Here is a 22634-nt window from a genome sequence, read left to right on the forward strand (position 1 = left end):
CTTGCCTATACGAGTGTTTATTTCGCGATCCATGATGACTTCCTTGAATCGTCCACTTCGACCACCAATACATTTCTGAAGCATGCTAAATTTTCGAACAGTCTTCAAAAGTTCTTCAGAATAAAATAGGCTGGACTTCGGATCCTTAAGAATTTAAAATATTCTGATTGCAAATATCATCGCTGCAGCAAGCAGGCCATATAGTACAATGATTAATGACTTCTAATTTTTTAAGTTTATATAAAATTTTGAATTCTGGGAATCGTATTTGGAAGTTTAGAATATTTTCAAGAAAGCATAAGCAAGAAGAAATGCAAAAAAAATGAGAATAAATAATACAAAATAAATTCTTTAAACTTTGCATTTTGAAGAATTTTAATTTTATTATTTTTTTTCTTAATACATTTTTTTACGTTATACATATGATATGAGTGTTATTACAATTTAATAGAATTATAAATAAAATAAAAAAAAAATGGTACAGAAATGAAAAGAAAGACGAAGAAAAGGAAAAAAAGAAAATTGATTTGTAGTCCTGTTACAAATGATTATATTTCACTTTATGTTACAAAAAGAATCTCTACTACGTATAATGTACCATTGTTTAGTAACGTCAACTCCAGGTACCACGAGTGTGGCTTGAATATGCATTTTGTCCTCTTTTTTTTTTGCTTTTTTTGTATTGTTCCTTTTAAATATATTCTTGCAAATAATATCACTGAACATCTATTTAACAGCTATTCTTCCAAGCTAATTTAAAATGATTGGCACCCCTACGCTGATCAATTTTCAATAAACGCAGGAGAAAAAAATTACGAGATTTGCTATAAACGGTCGACTGATTCCGGGATCGTCCCTACGTTAACGTTTAATGATCTATTGTAACTATGGAGAAAATATAATATGCTCGTTGACGTTCGTATAATATTTTTTCATGTGTATGTATAAATCATTCGTGCTAATTTCCGCGATGTTGGTACATTTTAGACAATGTATCATTAATAGCCGTAACATTAAAGAGTACATTTACAGTATGTACAATATTCTGGGTCCATGCTCCAAATTTCGTTACAAAAATCTTTTCTTATTTTCTTTTTACAATTGAGAACAGAGTATAAATAAACTCCTCTGTTTATACTCTGGTCAATACAATTATCCAACATCAAATCTTTTAAGTCAAAGAATTATTACATAAGTCCATGTAAAAGTATCGCAATTAACGTTACTAGTCATGACTAACTTATCTCCCGTGAAATATCAAATTAATTGAGCTACGTATTCCATATTAGAATACAATTAATATTTAATGGTTAATCTCTAAAATGCATTTAAAAAATCGGTCCAATTTTTTAGAAATTCATTAATTTCTTATTAATCAAAAAACCGCAGTTGAAACATTGCGTTAATTTTGCAAACATTTGCGATCTAGAATATTTCTAAAAACACATTTCACGATTTGAAGAAATAATTTATAGTGCCATATCAAATATAATTTATAGTGCCATTCTATATTAACAATGAGTCTTTTTAAAAATAGCTGATTATAGTAAAAAGATATGAAAGACGGAATGTATACCGTAAAATACACCATCTGATAACGTCGTCCAGTTGCCTCTCACAAAATTATTGCCAGGAAATACAAATCTCTGAAGTGCAAAAATATCTCGCCTAAATGCAACATGGACCCGGTTGCAGCGCGGCATTTCCATTATACACGCGCGTCGATACATCGAGAGTTCTTCCTTTGAATTCTCCTAGAGATAATAATTCCAGCACACATTACGCAGTCGATTAATCTCTTAGCCTACGCCATTACAGCTAATTGGACTCGTTACTCGAATCCCATTCTCTCTCTCTCTCTCTCTCTCTTTTTTATACTTCTAATTTCACGTATCATGATCTAAACGCACCACCGTCGGGAAGCTCACCGGGCGGGACGCAATGAGAGCTTATGTGGAAGCCTTGAGCAAATCTGTCCTCTATCCCAATCCCCATTTACCAATCCTCGGCGGACAGATCCTGATATTATTGTTCACAATGTACCTTCTTTTCTTAGCCTTTTCTCTAGATTACTTAACTTGATTTGTTTCAAACTAACTCTGTTTTTTCTCCTCTTCCTTTCTCTTTTCCATTCTCTAGCTTAATAATCTTAAATACGAATAACTCGGTTGCGTACTTTTTGGGATCCTTTTCAGAAAATACGTTTCATAAAAATTTCACAAGAAATAGACATAATAAAAATCAGTAACGTGCATTATTAAAATAAAATGATGGTAATTATGATATAAAAAAAGTGAAGGAGCAAAGAATTCCTTTTCTGAAAGAGGATTCAAAACAATTATCGGCGAGATAGCGCAAATAGAAATTCGCGGTGCCGATACGCAACCTTTTTTTTATAACGTGAAGGAACTTCGTGAAGGACGTAAATGTGTAGAAAGACCGTATCGCGGTCCCTCGAAAGGACAGAATTGTTTTTGGCAAAAGTTATCGAAGGTGTGCGCCTCCACGACTGGACACTCGTATTCAATTTGTTAATTTTTAATGATTTCGGAAATTGTGCCTCATTATCGTAATCTTTTTAAACATTAAGAAACAGAAAAATATATTTCAAATATATAGTATAGAAAAATCGCTCGAAATCATCTTAATAGACCAATTTTATTAGTTTTTAAAAATTTATCACAATATGATTTAATACAACATAGCTTGAGATTCGATAATTGTGCACAGTCTCCGAATTACAATTATTTCTTTGTTATAATACAGATTTATACTTTTCAATATATCTCTGACTGCTAATGTCCCTCCAGTCGCGTGGAGCAGCGCGGACGGCTAGGTAGAGTCAAGGACGAAATTTCTCGTGAAAAATAGTGAGGACAGCTTCTCGAGAAACGGAAGGATCTTTTCTCTTTTGCCCGGCTCGTTCCCGACGGCAGCGCGAGGCGAGAAGGGAAGGGACGGTGATCTGAGACTGGCTCGGTTTGTGGACACAAATTAGCCCGACCTGTGTCTAGCGCCTAAGTGTGTATAAATTTCGCACAATTCTCTCTTCACACTTTTAATCTTTAAAAGATTAATACTTGGGATTTAGAATCAACAGACAAAATTCATTATCCAAAGTCGATTGCACCAATGTAGATCGGAGCGATTATACGAGCGTTTCTTTTCGTCTAGGCATTAATATACAAGTATCCCTTTATTTACTATCTCAAATTTTCGGACTAACAACTGACATACTAGACTGAACACGTACTAGTAGAATATAATAAAGCTGATTAAGTACTTGTTAACCAGTGATTGAACTCAAGTGTTTTAAAATATTCAATATTTATATTAAAAGTTGCATCTTTTTAAAAAAATAATATTGTTTTTTAAATCATTTGTTGAATCTAATCTGTGTTTAAACTAAATATTAACCCGTAATAGTCACACTTTCAAATAATAACATAATGGTCACATGGGGTCCATTGGAGCCCCCTGCACAAAATCAGTCGCCATTTGCCAGCTTTTTGATATTTTGTAGCAAAAATTTTACTGGACATACCTTGAGGTCTATTCTTTATCATCTAATTTTTCTTTTTTAATTAGAATTTAACATAGTGAAAAAAATTCAAATAGAAAAAATTGCAAAATTTGACTTTTTTACAAAAATATTCATAAAATTTTTAATTTTTGAGATAATTCAACAAAAATTTAGAAGTATATTCACAAGAGAGTATACTTTCAGATAAAAATTAGTTTCATAGAAGGTTGTTCGATTTTGAATGGTCTGTCTACCCTTAAAGTTAGAAGAAGGACGCGTGGAGTCTTTTGGATCCCGTGTGATCATTACGGGTTAATTTTATAATAGCAAATATTATATCAAAAATTATCTTCTAAAATATTTTGTTTTGTCATTTTCTAAATAGAAGTATATATAATCATTTTTAGTAATAGTAATCATTTTTGTAATAAAGTAATTATTTTGCATAAATAATGTCTTATTTACATAAAATATAAATGCTATTTGACTTATAATCAATTCGATTTACCGAAATCTCGAAACGTAACACTGTCTTAAGTAGAGGGATACTCGTATAACTAATTTAAAAATTTAGAAAGTGGTAAGGAGCGTTAATTGAGCTATTGCAATGAGCTAGTTGCAAATTAGCGCAAGTGACTCTTAACAAAATAACAAAGTGACTTTTAATAAACTAATATTATGTTATCGTTAAAACATAAAAATACATGAAAATACGTATAAAAAAATAAGAAGGTAAATCGTAAATAAAATAAAAATCTGAGAAAATCGCTTTACTCCGGACAAAAATATATTCGAAAAATGTGAAATTGTATAAAATGTAAATAGTAGTTTATTCGCGACACGCGTCGTAGACACAGGTAACGCGATAATTACAAGATATAGATAAAATATAATAGCGACAACTGATCAAGCGATTGATCGATAAAATTCTCTTTAGGTATTTGTCTTACTACGACGAGAAACCGATATAATAATTACAATAATAAATATACAATTGCAATAATATCGATAATAATAGCGATGATAATAAAGACAATAACTGCGATAACAAATTTGATTGACAATGACGATGTATACATATACAAATTTAATTTCAGGATGCTCTATTACATTCTTTAAATCGTGCGCAAATGATAACGATATTCGTAAATATTAACACAATCGATACTTTTTCAAAACCTCGTAATCAAACAATAATTAATTTTAATTAGAATGATTTGGTTTCCAATCTTTAAGTCATATATACATATATCACTAGAAGGATATATGCGCATAATGTATCTACAGAACGTATCAACTTAGCAAATAGATAGAAATAGTATGGTCATTGCCGAATCCAAATTCTTGATTTTTTAAATTTATTTTAATCTAATTAAAATTTAAGAATTCCTTGAATTCATTAATCTATGAAGTGAAATTGAAACTATTCTTCCTATTCTTTCTCAATCCAAAAAAAATTGTGCGAGTCATATAATCAATTTTAATTTATGACATAAGATTAAAATGACGTAATTACTATTTTTAAATCCAAAATTACAAATTTTTAATTCATTTAAATTTATTTGCGTTTATTAGGAAAGTAAAAGAGCATCCTGCGAGTTGCACTGAGTACACTTAATCACGATAATTACATTCCTACAAAAGAATACAAGACATCGGTAATCAATAAAACTGTAATTAGAGCTCTTGTCGCGCGCTTTATTTGAACAAAAAAATCTTTTTTGTAACCTCGTCGAACGAGATCAGCGATAATCATACATCAAATGGTATAATAAAATTGCATTGCGAAGCGCTCTTTGCCGCAATAAAAAACATATACATAAAAATATAAATAAACATAACTTAACAAGTGATAAAACTTGCATCGAGAGTAGCTGCATCTATTATAGTAATCCAATAAAATAGTTAACTTCTAATGAACAATAGGTGTAGGTTCAACAAGCTGCCAAGAAGTCAACGTAAATCATCTAGAGCCCGTTTAGGCCTACCGTTTCTACAACAAAATAGCAAACGAAAGAATATTATTTCGCCCGTTGCAAATTCCACAGTTAACAACGAGAAAACGAATACCGATCTTCGATGGCAAAACGTACACGTTGAATATCGTGGGACAACCGACTCCGCGGCTCGAAGAGGAAGATATGCTGCCTCTAGAATTATAATACAATTTGCTAAATCTAAAATTTATAAAATTTCTTTTCGCAACGTCGAAACTGGTATTCTTCGTATCTTGGTCTCTTGTGTATAATACTTCTCTGTAATACTATTTTCTCTCCGAGACGTGAAGTACGATTCGTTCCATTTTCAGCTTATTAAAACATTCCTGCGATTCGACAACGCGTAAAGACTGTTCTACATAAGACGCAGAACGCAGGTCGTAAATGCGGACACGACAGCCTAGCAGAAGCATCAATAATACTATTGAGACTTTTGTTTGGCTTTCGTATCCGCGTTTGTGACCTGTAACCTACATTATGCATCTTATGTAGAATGGGTTAAGAATCGGAAAAACGGTTTCTCTCAAAGGTAAAGAGAAATTATTGAAATAAAACAAGTGAGCATGAGTGGACTATTGATGCATCTGATGTGACCTGAGGTGGTAGTACTACTTGGAAAATGGGTCCCTATATCGTGTGTATTTTATTTTCGTCTACCGTTAAAAATTTTCAAATCTACTTGACCTACGACATTCCATCTCGCTACTTTGATTATAAATGCTACCGGTCACGGGCGCGATATTTAATATTGTCTCTATGGGTACGCGATGTAAAATTCCTCCGTCTTTCGCTATCTACAAACAGTATTTCTTTTACGCCATGCTTCATCTCATTAACGTATGCTTTCTCCGAAGAAACACTCCGGAGATTATTATTATGCTACATTACGGATCATCAACGGAATATCTCTCGGATCATTTAAAATACGTAAAGCGTTAATAAATAAGCGTGCTAAAGCGGTAATAGAGCTCGACGAATCGACACCTGAAACACGTTTCCTTTGTTACAATAAAAACGACTGAGAATATATCAATGGAACGCTCGCGCTGATTTAACGCACTCAACAGTTTGACACGGCTAACTTGCGCATCGTCGCAGAACGTATAACTCGCATTTAACGCGCACATGTAACGACTCCGCGTACAGCAGAGTCAACGAAAGTGTGTATTTTACACTCTCCTTTATATTCCTAAATTCCTCTATTAACAATAGTGGTAACACAAGGCAGAGCTCTCTGAAGAGACTCTATGATATGGAGCAAAATCCATGGGGTGTGAAACTGAACATTTCGAAAAGCAGCCCTTATTCTTTCGTTCACCGAGCGCGATTCTCCCCCGTATTAGTGAGGACGGCGTCGTCATTTTCCTTCTCTTTCGTTTTATATCTTTTTTTCTCAAGCATTCACGAGTGTCCGTCCATTCCTTTGTAAAAATACGCGTCGCGGAATTTAACGCGACGAAACGGTTATTACGAATAAAACGAGACTGCGGACGTTTTTTCTAACGAAGAAGGTCAATTGTATACTCACTAGAGTTCTCCAGGCCCGCGACAAAACGAGGGCTTGGCAACGAGCAGTAGAAAAATTCGAAAAGGTTTTCAAAATCCACGCTTTTCTTAGAATATTTTACTCCACATCTTCATCATTTTCTAGAAGAAATCTCTGCCTAAATGGGGACGGTTCGTCTGTTGCGACAGTCGCGGCCTACCACGTCCATTAGCGCCGGCGGCGTGTCTCCTGGTGTTACGCAGCTCTCGATCGACCTCGAGCTCCTCCAGCTTCATGGTGAGACCAAGCTTTTGTTGCACTGCCAGACGCAGCAGCTGATTCAACGTCTTCCGGTCGTCCTCCGCCACGGTGAGCTGCCGCTGAAGCTCGTCAACTTGCGTCACGTACTCTTCACAACGTGCAGCAAACATTGCACGCAGACCTGGACAGCGCATGGTTAGCGGGGGTTTAACACAAGATGTAAAGATAAGCAAGTGAGACAAAGGGATATTGAAATTGGAAGCATATCGGAATCCCTCGCGGGAAATAAAGCGGAAAGTAGGAACTTTATGCTGGAACGCAAGGCACCCTTATTGGTCATATACACAGGACAAAGTTTGCCGTACGCCGGAAGTTGGCGCGCGGTAGCCAACCAAAGTTAAATAGAGTTAAACTTTTTCCATGCGGTGGAAGATTTGATTAGCTATCGGGCCAACTTTCGACAAGCTTTTGTAGGAGCCATTATGTGTATGAAGTTACGGCTTAAGGAAAGAAAAATGCGTCAACCAAAAACCAGGTACATCGTATAATTTACCGCGTTCCGAGATGAGCGCGTGACTAGTGACACTTAAAAAAAAAATGTTACATGGAAGTGAACGTAATTTTTGCAACACTAATAATTTTTATGCAACGCAATAATTATGGCAAAAAATCAGAGAGTTCGAAAAGTCAACTGCGGTACCCCATAGAATTAACAGCAACAAGTTCATTAAAACTGATAACAATCAATGTTTAGTTGACGTTAGTGGGCGTGTGTTAGTAGGACAAAATAGAAAAAAAGTTACATTATTGAATTTCATTAAAATTGCAGATTTTGTAAAAGTATCTTGAAAAGGGGGAGGTTTAGTAAAGATTCACAGGACCAAAAAATTATACAATATAATTATATATATTATAAATTTCTTTTTTCTACGCAATTCTTCTATTAAATTAAAGACGTCTAATTGCGTAGAAAAGATAAAAAAAAAAGTTAAATACTCACTCGAGAATGTCGCAGCGTTTTCCTTCAACATTCTAAGTTCATTTCTCAGCTTGAGCATTGTCTCGTTAACAATACTCTTCTCATTCTCGTACTTGCTCTTCAAATTCGTTAACGCCACTTCCGCTGTGTTTTTATTTGATTTAAGCACCGTTCTTAACGTGGCGATCTGTTCTCGCTTAGCAGACAACAAAGCCTTTAATCTGATAACTTGTTCTTGGAGGTCCGTCACGTCTGCTTTGTTTTCATTGACAGAAGCTGAAAAGAACAAATTAAAATTAGAAATTACTTAGCGACAAAATTCAATTACATCTAGGTACCTAAGTCGCATAAGTTCACATAATTTATTTTTTAACTGTTGTTAAAAAAAATTAATTTCTTTCAATAATAATTTCATAGTTTATAAGAAAAATTCATTGTCATAGTAAAAATGAGATGATGCAGGAGGGACCAATGGATAAAGCTCCAGATAGAATAAACAGAATAGGGAATAGAGTCCTAATTCTCAAAAAGTATTGCATATCCTATAGTATATGTAACATATGTTATAACACTCTGATAGAGTTTTTAAAAAATAAAATAAATTAAGGAGGCTTCATTTAGCCTAAGTATCTTAATATTAGAACAGAAACGAATTTTTTCCATCAAACGATATACTTACCCTCGCAAACGTTGCAAATATTGGATTGCATTCCTTTGACTTTCGACAACTCGATCGTGTGTTCTACAGCGTTTCTGAGATGTTTTATTTGGTCCATCGCCGTCTCTATGTGTTTCGCAATCTCCTTCGCTTTGCTGAGACTCTCCAGATCCTTGATCTTAATGTCGGTTTTGAACAGAGTTCGGCACCAATCCATCTTACCGTTCTCCTCTTCCTTTTCGGGCACGATTTCCGACTTTTCATGATCAAGTACCACCCTCGAGGGTGTCTCGCCGTTAACGGTACACACGTGATGGTAGAGCTGCGCGAGTTCGTCGGAGAGATTCTGCAGATCATTCTGAGCAGAATCGAGGAAACCACCCGCTTCCGCGGTAAGTTTTGATAGAGTCGACACGTCCGATTCGAGCTGCATACTTCTCTGTTCCGTGTCCAGAAGCTGAAACGAGGGAGGGAAATATTAAGCACGCGAACGAAAATATACCAGGTTGCAATAAATGCGATTAGGTACGTTTTGCCTAATACTGTGTGTTTATCGAAAATTCGTTTATGAGAGATGAGTTTACAGAATAGTATGTATTAAATAATTGGATAGTAGTTTTAGGGTCCATAGTTCGTAGTTTTGCGAATGCAGTGTAGAGATTTTGCGAAGAAATGTATAGACAGAGATGACTTTTCTCTTCGAGCAACGTGCAAAACAGGCTCGGCGAGTTCCGACCGACATGCTACGTTAGATGCGCACGAAATTTAGATAGTAGGAAAGTGATCGATCCTCTGACTTCTCGTTCCTAAGCACATTCTATCTCAAAAGCCACGTTGCATAGCGTATTATTCGACCCGTACGTCGTTTCTTTCGAGCACTCGATAATGACATTCGTTCAAATGCGCTGATGCCAGGTGATTCATGTGTGAAAAAACGTAAATGGTATCTCTACGGCGCTCAGTAAGATTATTCGATAAATCTTTACCTTAGGAGACATAGCTCCGATGATCTTGACGTATGTTATACATTACAGGTGAAGGTGAATTATTAATCAACTTTTCCTTAATTAATCGACTTGTAATTTTTTAAATAAACTTATATAAAATTTGAAGATATTAATTCTTATTTAAATCGATGAATATTTATTATAACTTTAATCTTGATATATTACCAAATTCATGACGATGAGTAATCTTCAAGTTTTAGTTGGTGACTACTGTTCATTAAAAAGTTATTAACAATATTGTGCCACTTGATGCAACAAGGAAAATTTTTAGATTTGTTTTGTCTAAAGATAAGAGATGACTTCAGATCCTTTTTTCTTAAAGACTATCCCAATTAGTACAACTGGGTACTTAGTATGATTACAATGATCTCCGTACTTGCAATCGTCGATGGTTCAGTGTCGCGATAAGTCTCACTTTAAAATGTAATAGCAATTGACAACAATGCAGAACTTCCGTTGCCCACAATTAAGCTCGTTTTTATAGTTTGACTGGCCGTGAACTTCAATGAGGCTATAAGCCCTCAATCGGACCATGTATGGTCATTGCTACATTAAATGCGCACGGCATTGGTCGCGGTTCACGAATCTACAATCTTGCATTTCCGGTGTAATGCGAGCTCGTAGAGCGTGATCGTTGCTATGCCGAAATGTAAAACTGCATTGGTAGCAATTTTGTTGTTGTAGCTATCAACCTACAACAAATAACTTTGAGAAATACAATAATACAATCATGGATCATGTTTCGTCTTATAAGTAGGGAAAAAAAAGTGGACTTTGCTTTTTATACAAAATTAAAAACCCGTATAGAACAGTAAAAAAAAATAATAAAATTAGATAGGTGAGACTTATGTAAATACATCTCGAAAACTATGCGAGACCACCGACAATTAATTCGTAAGAAAAAATGATCAGTATCTTCACCTATATAACATACATCAAGATCAAGATTATCAGAGCTGCGTCCCCTAATGTAAAGAAATACCGATTATTCTTACACGTGGATCTACGTTTAATGGAGTGAATTCGTCAGTAGCTTCGGAAATATGTACAGTTAAATATATGAGAAGAAATATCATAGATAGGAAGCAATGTATATTATATTATATATGGGCACTGTTAGGACACTGAGAAGCGAGTATCACTGTACGGATCATTAGAGGAGCCAACAAGACAAATTGTTATTAAAATATCTAGTAAATACGTCAAAGGGACCACACGTAACCCAACCTTTTCTCGAAGGCTCTTCTCTGACTCGGGTATCTGAAACGCCACAATTTCTGTTCAAAGTCTATCGTTTTTGCGCGATAATTGTGCCAATATCGCACACACTATATTCTCGTCACTATAGCAAATTCTTGTTCTTTCTCTCTCGTATTTCTCTATACTTTATAAACTCTATTTTTTTTAACTTACACCTTCACCTTTTGCGAATTTTGTGATTGTTATATATATATATATATATATATATATATATATATATATATATATATATATCGAGATATATCGTAGTGAGATACAAATAAATGTGTACCTTGTTTCTCAGATTCGTCAGCTCCGTTCTTAGCTGCTGCGTGGAGTCGGACACGGTTAAGCCGTTCTCCAATTCGGACAGATCTTTCTGCAACTGATTAATCTCGCGAGCGGACATGGTACTCCATTGATGATATTGCACAACGGCCTGTTAAAACATCATTAGCATAATATTTCATAGCAAGATAATGTTAAATGTTTTTAATTATTTTTATGTCTTATAAAATTATTTTTAAAAAACCATACAAATGGTGTAATATAGTCTATTTTAATTAACAGATTTATCTTTCGATTTTGAAAATGAAAAAACAAATTGTTTGCCCCATAAATAAAGAGTATAAAAACTATAATAATTATTTCATTATTATAATTATAGTTTTAAAGATTTTATATTGATATAAGTAAAAATAAATAACATTGTATTATATTTACACATTGATATGTTTAGTTACTATAATTTTATTATAATTTTTAATATCATAAATATGCTGTTATATGAAAAATGTTTTGGAGTTAACTACTCACCTCATTTGGAAATTTATATCTAGGAAATTAGCAAGAGAAAGATTAAGACAGCAATATACATATATAAATACCTGATTGAGTTTATCTAACGTCGTCTCTTCGCTCTGCTTCTCCGGTAATTTCGAGTGAAGATGATGTAGCGATTGCACATGCGCTGCCAGCTGCACTATTCGCGCAACAAACGATTGCAATTCCGCTTGGCTCTTCTCAACCGCGTACTGTGACTCGCGCAGATTTTGCGTCAGATGGACCTTCTCGTTTTCCGCAAGTTCCAATTGTTTCTCCAGTTTCTTTAGTTCGTTCAAATGAATCTCGGAAAATAGGTCAACCTGCTTATCGGTCGCAGACGTGCCTGGTTCCTGCGTCTTCAAATCCGCCTCGATCCTACGCAACGCGGGCGAGTCGTCTTCGCCATCGCTGCATATCGTTTGATCCTCAGTGATGCCGCGAATGGAAAGCGCCAGATTGCTAAGATTGTAAATCGATTCGCTGTTGATCCTCTGATCCAGTTCTTTTTTCAAGGCGTACTTGGCCTCGCGCTCGGCCTGCAGGGATTCTAACGCCTCCTCCATCTGCTTCTCCGCTATCTTCTTCAGATTCGTCAGCTCCTCTACCTGGCTGTTTAACAGCTCAACCTCTTCCGTGAGCCGTCGAATCTCGTGTTTGGCACCCTCGAACTCCACCTGACTGGAACGCAAGCCGGAAACTTGCTTCTGCAACGAGATATTCTCGTCCTCCAACTCAGAATAGTCCTGTAGCAAGCGAGTCTCGCGGAACCTGCACTCCCGCAGTTCCGTTCGTAACGATTTGCGCTCCGTCTCCGCCTGCTGATGATCCTTCCCGACTTCCTCGCGCTCCTGCAGCGCGTGATCGCGCTCCGCCTCCACCCGCTCCAATTCGTGTCGCAACTGAAAACAATTTGTAACACAAAATTAAAATACATTCTCGTTTCACACAAGTCGATATAATTACAAATAAAATGTTTATGAACACAAACCTGTTTTGTTTCATTTTCTAACTCGATGATCTGTGTTTGCAAAGACGTTTCCCGAGCGGCGCTTTCGTTAAGAAGACTCTCTTCCTGCTCGATGCCGCTCTTTGCCGTTATTTTCGTAGTTGTTTGGAACTTTGCTAACGCCTAAAGTAACGACAAAATATGCGCTTTATTCATATGCAGTTATTCATTGCTAAGAATAATTTATTCAATGCTATTTATTGCTAGAAATAATTTTATGAGCAAGAACCATTTGTGTGACGTGCAGGTGATAACAATAATAAAAATTATTCAAGGCTTTCCGCATAGAATTTGCCTCCTTTGACTTCTGAATAAAAAAATAGGTACAATCGCTCAAGCACATATTTTCAAAACGACATTCTAGATCAGATAACTAAATATAGATATCTATACATTGATTGGCCAATGCAGATAGACCGAATAAGTCATATACATTCCTCCTGCAGTCAAATCAACACGACTGGCTCTACCTGTCCTCCTACACGTTTTCCAAAAGAAAAATCACTCTTTCCGCGTACTTGTTTCATACGAGCCAGATTAAACGCGGTAATAAAACTTCACCCACGCCTCATTCGCATTCGCTACACGTTAATCGGCACTGCCAATCAAATGCTGTCGCAACAGAGCTGTGGAACAGAGAAAATAATCTCTCGCTTTCACGGGTGTGTCGAACAGCACGGAGTCAAACTCCAAGAAGTAACTCCAAAGAGTAACTTCAAGGATCCAACTAACCTCTTGCGTGATCTCCAGCTCATGCTTCGTGTTCTCGTAGAGCGCCTCCAGGTCGTTGCACCGCTGCTGCAGGGCCGACTTCTCCTCGAGTAGCGCGAGTCCATACTGCGCTGACTGTATCTTCTCGGTGGAAGCCAAATCGAGTTCGCGCGACAGACGTTCGATCTCGGTCCTCAGCTCCTCGAGCTTGACCTCGTCGACGGCGGCGGCGGCCATTGCTGCCTGCGCGATGACGACGACGACTAGAATGACGATGACGAGGAGAACGACGACGACGACAACGAAGACGAGGACGCTGCTCCTAGGTCCCCTCTCCGACGTCGCTAGCAGCTCCTCGTGTTTACTCCTCCCGTCACCCTCTACACCACCTCCAGTACCTCGTCGCTATCGCGAGTGAAACGAGTAGACGCCGGTCGCCGTGGTTACGCGACCCGAGTGCAAACGCATCCTTCGGTTAATCGTGAAGATCGACAAAAAAAAACTTTTTTTTTTCTCTTCTGCCTCCTCGTGTCGTTACCTCAATCCTTTCTTCAACGAGGTACGACTTTTTTCTGCTTTTCCTCCGACTCTTCACATCCTACCGGCGGCACGAGAGCCACTGTCGCCGACCGTCACCGCCAGTGATACTACTACGGGCCGATTTTGACAGGCGCGACGACGACGACGACGACGATGTTGGTGCGGGTGGGTGGGCGGCCAGGCGAGATCACGCGACAACCGGATGCGCGTTCCACGGTTCTGATTTTCAACTCGTTTCGACGTTCCGCTCGTCCATGTCCCAGCGCACTCCAGAGGCCACCCAATCTTCTCTCTCTTTCTATTCCTCCTCCTTTCTCCCGCGCGTCGATAAAAGATTTTCTTCGCCGTCTACGAGCTACGAGTTTGTTTTATCGAGACACGTGGATATCAACATTCACGCGTCGACGCCACACGCGAGCTATTTATATTTTTTTCTAGAGGCACCATATAGGCCCGTTCAATCATCCATTCATCTGCCTTCTCCATACCCGTTCATTCATAATTTTATCTATGCGCTCGATCGACTCGAGTGTGGCAGATGGATAAAAATGTGTAATGCGTAGTTACGTGAAATGCAACAAACGACAGAATCGTAATCGATCAGCGTTGCGATTGTAGCTTCTACATTTAGTTACGTCGATTCTACTTGCTTCTACCTGTACGCAGTAAAAAGTCGCGTGAGACTTCCTGTGGAGTTTCGCTCGAAAACCATAAAAATTTATAATTCAGTCCGCGTTGTGAATAATCCGGATAAATAGATCTAGAGCTGTATCGCGAAGTAATTAAAGCGCGTTAATCTCTAGCTTTCTTTCAGAAATTTCTAACGCGTAAAATTCACGAGGTAAATATCCCGGACGATTGTCAGTTGATCAATCCCTGTCGAGTCCATGTACGCATTTACATTGACACACAGATTGTGCGTGAATCCGGACCGGAGCATGCGTGCGTTAGCACAATTACGTAATTCTCCTTGAACTGTGTACACGGGTAGCCCTGAAATCATTAAGCATGAATTAATTTGAAAAAACAAAACCAAAGTCTAAAAAAACAAGAAACCGGAAGAAAGCATTACCACTGAACTCGCAATTGCGATATCTATTGTTTCCGAATGTCAACGTACATACCTTCAGCGAAGGGATAACTGGACAGCTCAGCTTTGGTTTCGTTCCTCGTCGTTTCATATGCGTTACAAAAAAAATGTTTATAATATTCTACGATGTTAAGAAGACCTACTTGGTAATAATGAAAGAATCTCATAAATTTGATGACCCAGTAAAATCAAAATTCCTTAGGTAGGATCTCTGAAGAGAGGAAGGGACACGTCGTGCGGTTGGGAAAAAGAGAAAATCATTTCTTTGCCTCTCCGTACACATTCTATTTCAAAAATTCAGTTTAAAAACATAACTTCGAATACTCCACAATCCTTTTATTACTTTGTTTTTTTCCTCTTCTTCCTCTTCATCCTCCTTGTCTTCTTCCTTCTTTCTTTCTTCTCTCTCACTCTCTCGTTTCATCTTCTTTTTTTTTAAGTATTAATAGATTAGTTTAATATATAAGTCGAGCCGTGGACCCGGCGTGCGCCGCCGGTCGAATTAGATTCATACACTGTAACAGTCGTATTCTTTACAATATTCGTACGTAAGTCTTGTAGCAGAGACAAAAGCGCAGGTGCCCTAATCGCACTCTTTTTTTATTATTCTTTATAATAATTATTCGTATGCTCGTCTGGACCTCCGGCGATGCCAACCACGGAGACCGGTGTCGCGGAGGGAATCGGCTAGACTGTTACTCGCACGTGTGATGTATATACTCGTCATTCCCAACCAGATAGTATAAAAGAAATATCTGAAAGTCTAATGACGTCCGAAGTGTCAGAACACCTGACTTCGGGGATATTTATCCTTCGCCTCTTATCGACACATCAACGAGAAGCAAAGGGTCAAATCCAATGACACCCATATCATTAAGTCCCATCCAGACTTCAGTCATAAGTCATCACTCTAATCATTAAAGAATAAAGGCGAGAGATACCACGAGCCTTCGGACGTCCGTCTTAGACGCTTCGCGTTGTCTAAAATACTTGGTCCGACGTGCGTCCATGCATTGGTCAGCGTCGGAGGTCCGCGAAGGTTCCAATATAGCGAAGTACAATTTGTTTGATCCTCTCCAAATCTCGTCGTGAGCACTAGCACACCGAAACTACGCAATGAGATCCGGCATTTTTTAAGTCCCGAACAGTGTGTTTAAGTGTATAAAATTGTTGCAGGACACCTGGGTTACTATATAAGAAACACTCCCGGGTGCGCCGCTGTCCCGGGAACCCGAGAAGGTAGACGCGGCCCGGGTCTTTCTTCCACCGAGATAGTCAGGCACGCCTGGCTTCTGAACATTAATACACAATTGTCGCTGCTGGTAAAACCACGGAAACCCGCAAAGCGTACGGATCGCGCGCGAAATCGCGCCGTCCCAAATTCCTTAGAGATCACGCGACATCCGCGCGATCCGTCTTTCCCGGGTTTGAACAAAGACTCGCCGTCCGGATGATCGAATTGATACTGCGTATATCGCACTGCTGCTACTACTTGGCGTGAACGTGGTCCAGGTATTCCAAAAAAGTAGTTCAGAATTCTAATCGCAATCTTATCCTAATTTGCGTTGCTCGCGTTACGTTTTTTACTTCATGAGATACTGGCGCGATCGGACGAATGTCGCGGCTTCCGCTACAACATAAATTTTCGTCGTGTTCGGTGCGCGCGCTCGCACACCTCTCCTTTTCTTCGTTTATATAAGAAAATCGCTTTGTACTCGCGTCGAGCGTAAGTGGTCGTCCCCTCCGCAGACGACGGGGAGAATAATAGCCTTTCTTTTTTTTCCCACGAATCAGTCAATTTTCTTTTTCTTCAATCGCATCTACAAAAATTTTGTTCCTACAACTTATGAGTTATTAGGACAAAAAAAAGAGTATCGACCTCGAGTATATACTCTATACATGAAAAATATAATTTTTCTCGTGGAAATACAAAGGAGAATCGTATTCATCGGAATTATAGTCACCAGCAACGACCAGAGTATAAGCTAGCTTTTTACAGTACAAAATACAGCTCCTGCACATATGCATAAATATATGTATACACATATGCGCATATATATATACATATACCTAGTAACGAAGTATTTTCAGCAACATGTAAGGATATAGTAAGGTTGGTACACTTCCTCCCGCGGGCTCCTCTCTCATCGCGGACTTATCAACAGCCCGGCGACAGTATGAACAATATGAATCTATAGTCTTGTCGTTAACAATTATGATTGTACGTACAAAATGTGTCAACTTGTACAGACCACCGTGTTTATATGTATATATACATATATCGATGTAGCGACCATTTCGGACGTATCTTACTGGTAGTAATCGCAACATATCATAACAAATTGCAATCCTTTCTATTATGTTCGGAAAAAGCCGTAGAAAGCGCACGTCTTCACTCTTTCGCCCAAACTTCGTCGAAGTCGGAGGGTATGAGTATAATTGCATATAAACCTGTAAACACTGACAATCCTACAGCTATACTTTCCGCTTTTGTCCGTACCTATATGAAAAACTAGACGAATCCGGTATATAAAAGGAAAACAGAAAAAGAAACAAAAGAACGCAAAAAGTGATACGCAGTATAACAGCTGGGTGAGATCCTCATTACATCCTTACACATTAAAAATTAGCGTTACTATAAATCTTATTTTTTTTATGCATTCAGGGCCGGCATGTGTTCTCGCATACTATTTTTTTCCATTTTCCCGCGTTCGCTTCTGAATCCTTTTTTCTTTCCTTCTTTCCTTCATTTCTCGATTTATGAGTGTCGGCTAGAGAGTTCGAGAGGGAGGACCGGAGAATACAAGATGTGTGGATGCGAAAAGTGATGCAACGTGAGCCCGTGCCTTGTGACCCGTTCATGAAATCCGTGTCAATGACGAAGACGTTCCTCTCTGACTATGGGAACGCTAGCTGGCGGCCCATTCTTTTTGTTATCTTCATTTATCAATCGTAACACAGTCGTATTGTAAAATTTACTTTATTAGTACAAATGCGAGAGCCGTCGAAGGTGGCGCGTGGAAGATAAGTCTCGCGCCCGTTACATTTACGTTACATTTGCGCAAAACCGTCGACACACGCAACAAATCTCGGCAAGGCTACCCGTGAGCTTCCCGAGAATCCATACATCTTGCATCAGAAAACAATGCGCGTACGAGACAGTTTGAAAGTCAGGGGACAGAGGATTCATGTCTCTACTCTAATTCAATAGAATGTTTATAATATTATTACATAGGTTGTGTATGTATGTGGAGCATATGGACATGTGTGTACATGTACGTGTACGTGTATGTGTGTGGGTGTGTGTCATATACGTGTAAATGTCCGACGTGTTACTCGTAGAATGAACATGATCTCATTCACACGTAGTAGCAAATGTACGTGTATGAGTGTCGGTAGTGTAACAGCAATAAAAACTTAAAGACATCATTAAGAAAAAAAAATCCTTGCGAAGAGAACAACGGTGGGCAGAGAGGGGAAGGAGATTAGGAATAAGGGCGAGGAGGGCTGATAGGTGGCTGGCTGGCCTCCGGGAGTGGAGCATGGTGAGATGTAAACGATTACGACGACGACGATAACGACGACGAATAGCAATGCCGACGGGCATTAACAACTGTGCCGTTCTCGGTGACGTCGTTCGAAAATGACTCGTCCTCAACGCGTCCTCAACGCGAATTGTACGTGTCAACGAGACAAATATTCACACATCCCTACCTAGCTACAATACCCGGTAGTGGCGCGCGCGACGGTAAACGGCTTATCGTTAAGCGAGCGGCACGGATTCCGGTTATCTCCTACTTCCTGTCGTCCTGATCGCATTCACGGCTTATGTGACCAGTCTTGCCGCAAATGTAGCAAGTCTTGCCACCGCCCTCGGTGCAGTTGCGAGCGATGTGGCCCGTCTTGTTGCAGTTATAGCAGCTCTGCATCGCAAAGCGGCCGGAATCATTGCCGCCCTCCGGGCAGCTGCGCGCCATGTGACCAGTCTTGTTGCAATTGTAACAACTCAACTCCGGTCCCTGTCGACAAACGGGCATACATGGTCGTTTCAAATCTATCTCTGAATGCCGCGGAAACTGCGGGTGATCCAGCCGGGCAATTCTCATCGTGGGCGACTCTACTAACCTGCTGACAGTCTTTCGCAATGTGGCCAACACCATTACAGCGATAGCAAAGATCCTGATCCTCCTTGCACTCGCGCGCAAAGTGTCCAAATTGGTTGCATTTGAAGCACTTCTCTCGGCCTCGTCCAAAGCCGCCGTCCCTGTCACGTCCGCGATCTCCCCTGCCTCCGCCACCGCCTTGTGGGCACTCCCTTGCAAAGTGGCCCATACGGTTACATTTGTAACACGCGCTTGAACTCATTTTTTAAGACCTGTAATTGTACACACATATACAAGTGTCTCTAACAAGAAAACGAGTTATCCTGCAAAAGTGATATCAAAAAATTAACGTTACCAATCGAAAGGTCATGTTTGAAATAGGTATTTTACATAGTAAATCTTGAGATCCTATAGATTCTGTATTCTGGCTGGAATGTTTCAAAATAAAAATTTCAAGTGCTATTTTACGTCTATTGGAGCAAGTTTGACAAATTAGTAGAAACAAATTTCTTTATTTTTGTCTATAAAATATAAATCTGACCATATGAATATCAACCTAGACCTAAGTACCTGATGGTCCTTTTCAAACCTTAAATGTTTATTTGAAACTTTTTTTTTTTAAATACTTCAAATTGTTTTCAACATATTTTGGTGTTCAAATTAAAATGGTCAAACAAGTTCCAAGATGGAAATATAGAATCTATAGGATCCAAGGATTTGACCATTTGGAATACCTACTTCAAACGTGATCTTTCAACTGGTAATGTTAGTTTTTCCATGTAACTTTGGCAATATAGCTCATTTCATTGTAAGCATTATTCTGAGATAATTGAACCTTCAGCTATTGTTTCATCTTTATCTCTAATTTTATATATATATATATATATATGAGATATACATGGTGCATATTGCTCACAGTAACGTGACTAAAAAAGTAAAATTTTCCAGTTGGAATCATTTTGGAACATCAAGATTTTTAAATGCAACTTTGGTGTAACAATTTGATTTATAAGCAGTATAGGAATAAAAGTATTAACTCTGTATATCGTTCAGTGTGTATTTAACTGTCACCAAAATTCTCTTCTCTTTGTGGACAATTAAAAAATTACAATTTTTTTTAGTCATGTCATTGTTACAACAAATGAGCATGTAACATTGATAGAACGATGCAATTTAATCCTTGATATTACATGTCTATTTAGTACATCGTGAATTCGTGTTACAACAATATGCCACACTAGGTGTATATATCTACAATACAATTAATTGCAACCTTATAACTAAGCCGAAGAGAAAATACGCGTTCTATTTCGCGAAAAGCTTCCAAGCTGGTGCTTATCAGATCCGGGCGGAAAAACACCTAGTCAGCGTGCACACTCATCGTCCAAACGTATACGCGTCCGCGCGATTGGGGAAGGCCCGATCTCGAATCGCGATTCAGTCTCGGGCGGGACAAAGAATCGCGAGCGAGCTTAGCATTCTGCCCGGCGAATCCGCTGTGTCCGACCGCGCGCGTCCCGTGCGCGGTGCACGCTCGCGCGCGTCGCACACAGATGTCCCCTAAGCGTGAGTGGCGGCAGGGAGGAAGGTAGGGAGGAAGAGGGAAAGGGAGGTCGCGACATGCAGGTGAACGTGCGAACTTTACTCGCTCGAGGAAGGATTAATGAAGCGTACGCTGGAGTTTACGCGGACAGGAAGTCGATCGGAGCGAGCGCATAACGGGGAAACTCGCACGCTGCTCTACGCTGCATTGTCGCGCCGCATGGCGCCGGCCGGATCGGAGCGATCGAAGCGGCAGCGGCGGCGGCGGTGGCGGCGTACGGGCACGCGAACGACCCCGCGTTGATAAGATGGCATCTTTCCCGCCCTGTCCGGGCTCGCGCGCGCTCACGGCCACGGCGAAATGGGTCGATCGGTCGGTCCGGCGCGTGCACGTGCTCCGCGTATGCTCCGCGGGGCCATCAGCGCGCCTCGTCGGCAATGGCGGGCGGACGTTCTAGCTGCAAACGCGTGTACGAGGTTGGCGATGGTGGCGTCGTGAGTCGTGAGACGCTCACGACGGGACGTGAACGCGCGACGCGGTCGCCACCCGCCGTCGTCGCCACCGCCGCGTACGACGAACGAAGAGAAATATCGGATAACGCTCGCTAAATTTTTTTCTTCTTTTACCGTGCTCCACTCGCTCGACGATACACCTCCGGTCCCGCGGCGCACCATACAACGTGGCTGGCTGCCGTCCGCTCGCGCGCGCTCTCTCTCTTTCCCTGTTCACCCTCCTCCTGCCCCTTGCCGCTTCGTCCGCCACCGCCGCCGCCGGTGTGTGTGCGTACATTCGTGCGTACGGCGTATATACGTTCGTACGCGCGTACGCCGCGCGGCACGGCGCGGCGCAGCGCGAAGATGGCATCTGCGAGAGTGACGCCGCGCGCGCTGCGCTTTTTGCGCCAGGCACGGAGGAAAGATCGCCCGATGACGATGGCGACCGCGTTGCCGCCCGCGTTTCGTCGCAGTCATCGACGACGGAAACGGCGGGGACGCTGCTGCCGTCGCCACCGTCGCCACCGCGCGTTCCGGCGACTTTGCTCCGCCGGGAATATCGCTCTATCTCTCTTCCTCGCAGGCGAGCGCGCGCGCGCGCGCGTGCTAGGCGAATTTTCTCAACGGAAGAACGCGAGTCGCATCCGCGCGGCGCGGGCCAGATTATTATCCCGTGGAACGAAGGGCGACGGCGAGCGAGCCACGTGCCGGAATCACGTCCGCACGACCGTTCCAACGGACAGCCGCTTCGTTCTGGCGGCGGCGCGACCGTGTGCCCGTGTGCCCGCGTGCACGTCTTTCACGCGGCACACAGCGATGGCCAGCAACGATCAATTGCTACCTTCAAACTCTAATTGTTCCACTCACCTGTTTAGCTGAAACTGATCACTCCTCACAAACGTCTAGGATGATGATAATAGGTCCACCAAAATAAATTTATTTTCGTGGAAAAATCCGGACCAACCGAGACCGACACTCTCGAGCGGACAGCTCGCGGTGACCATTAGCTTCGAAAAGGATTTGGATCAAGAATGGATACCGAGTGTCACCGGCGACGACTGCGACCACAGCGCTCTCTCAACAAAGATGGCCGATTCACCGTGCAGTCGAGTGCGCCATTATTCGAGTTAGTTCAATTTTTTAACTGCACCAAAACCAACCAATCAGGCCAA

The 22634-nt window shown here is 40.3% G+C and overlaps 2 protein-coding genes across 7 annotated transcripts; both read right to left on the bottom strand.

Moving 5' to 3' along the window:
- Positions 1 to 4292: 4292 nt before the first annotated feature.
- On the bottom strand, positions 4293 to 15435 carry LOC105193743 (protein bicaudal D). Of its 4 annotated transcripts, XR_850610.3 has the most exons (9): positions 13714 to 15435; positions 12964 to 13104; positions 12038 to 12874; positions 11443 to 11589; positions 11139 to 11171; positions 8926 to 9361; positions 8268 to 8522; positions 7049 to 7448; positions 4293 to 5516 (listed from the first exon to the last, which is right to left on the bottom strand). XR_850610.3 is itself a non-coding variant. In XM_011158314.3 (8 exons), exons 1-8 carry the CDS (start codon positions 13927 to 13929, stop codon positions 7168 to 7170), a joined length of 2346 nt encoding a protein of 781 aa, XP_011156616.1. In that variant the 5' UTR covers positions 13930 to 15435; the 3' UTR covers positions 4296 to 7167. The 4 variants fall into 4 exon arrangements, 3 of the variants coding, with proteins under 3 accessions (XP_011156616.1, XP_011156617.1, XP_011156618.1); XM_011158314.3 differs by having other exon boundaries at positions 4296 to 7448; XM_011158316.3 differs by lacking the exons at positions 4293 to 5516; positions 7049 to 7448 and adding an exon at positions 7883 to 8000.
- A 315-nt stretch (positions 15436 to 15750) lies between these two features.
- LOC105193742 (CCHC-type zinc finger protein CG3800) lies at positions 15751 to 22497 on the bottom strand. 3 transcript variants are annotated; one of them, XM_011158313.3, is made up of 3 exons: positions 22330 to 22497; positions 19448 to 19697; positions 15751 to 19341 (listed from the first exon to the last, which is right to left on the bottom strand). In XM_011158313.3, exons 2-3 carry the CDS (start codon positions 19685 to 19687, stop codon positions 19117 to 19119), a joined length of 465 nt encoding a protein of 154 aa, XP_011156615.1. In that variant the 5' UTR covers positions 19688 to 19697; positions 22330 to 22497; the 3' UTR covers positions 15751 to 19116. The 3 variants fall into 3 exon arrangements, with proteins under 3 accessions (XP_011156615.1, XP_011156613.1, XP_039307156.1); XM_011158311.3 differs by lacking the exon at positions 22330 to 22497 and adding an exon at positions 21595 to 21840; XM_039451222.1 differs by lacking the exon at positions 22330 to 22497 and adding an exon at positions 20699 to 20891.
- Between the last annotated feature and the right edge of the window lie 137 nt (positions 22498 to 22634).

The sequence above is a fragment of the Solenopsis invicta genome, chromosome 6 (genome assembly GCF_016802725.1).
Source record: "Solenopsis invicta isolate M01_SB chromosome 6, UNIL_Sinv_3.0, whole genome shotgun sequence".
NCBI lineage: Eukaryota > Metazoa > Arthropoda > Insecta > Hymenoptera > Formicidae > Solenopsis > Solenopsis invicta.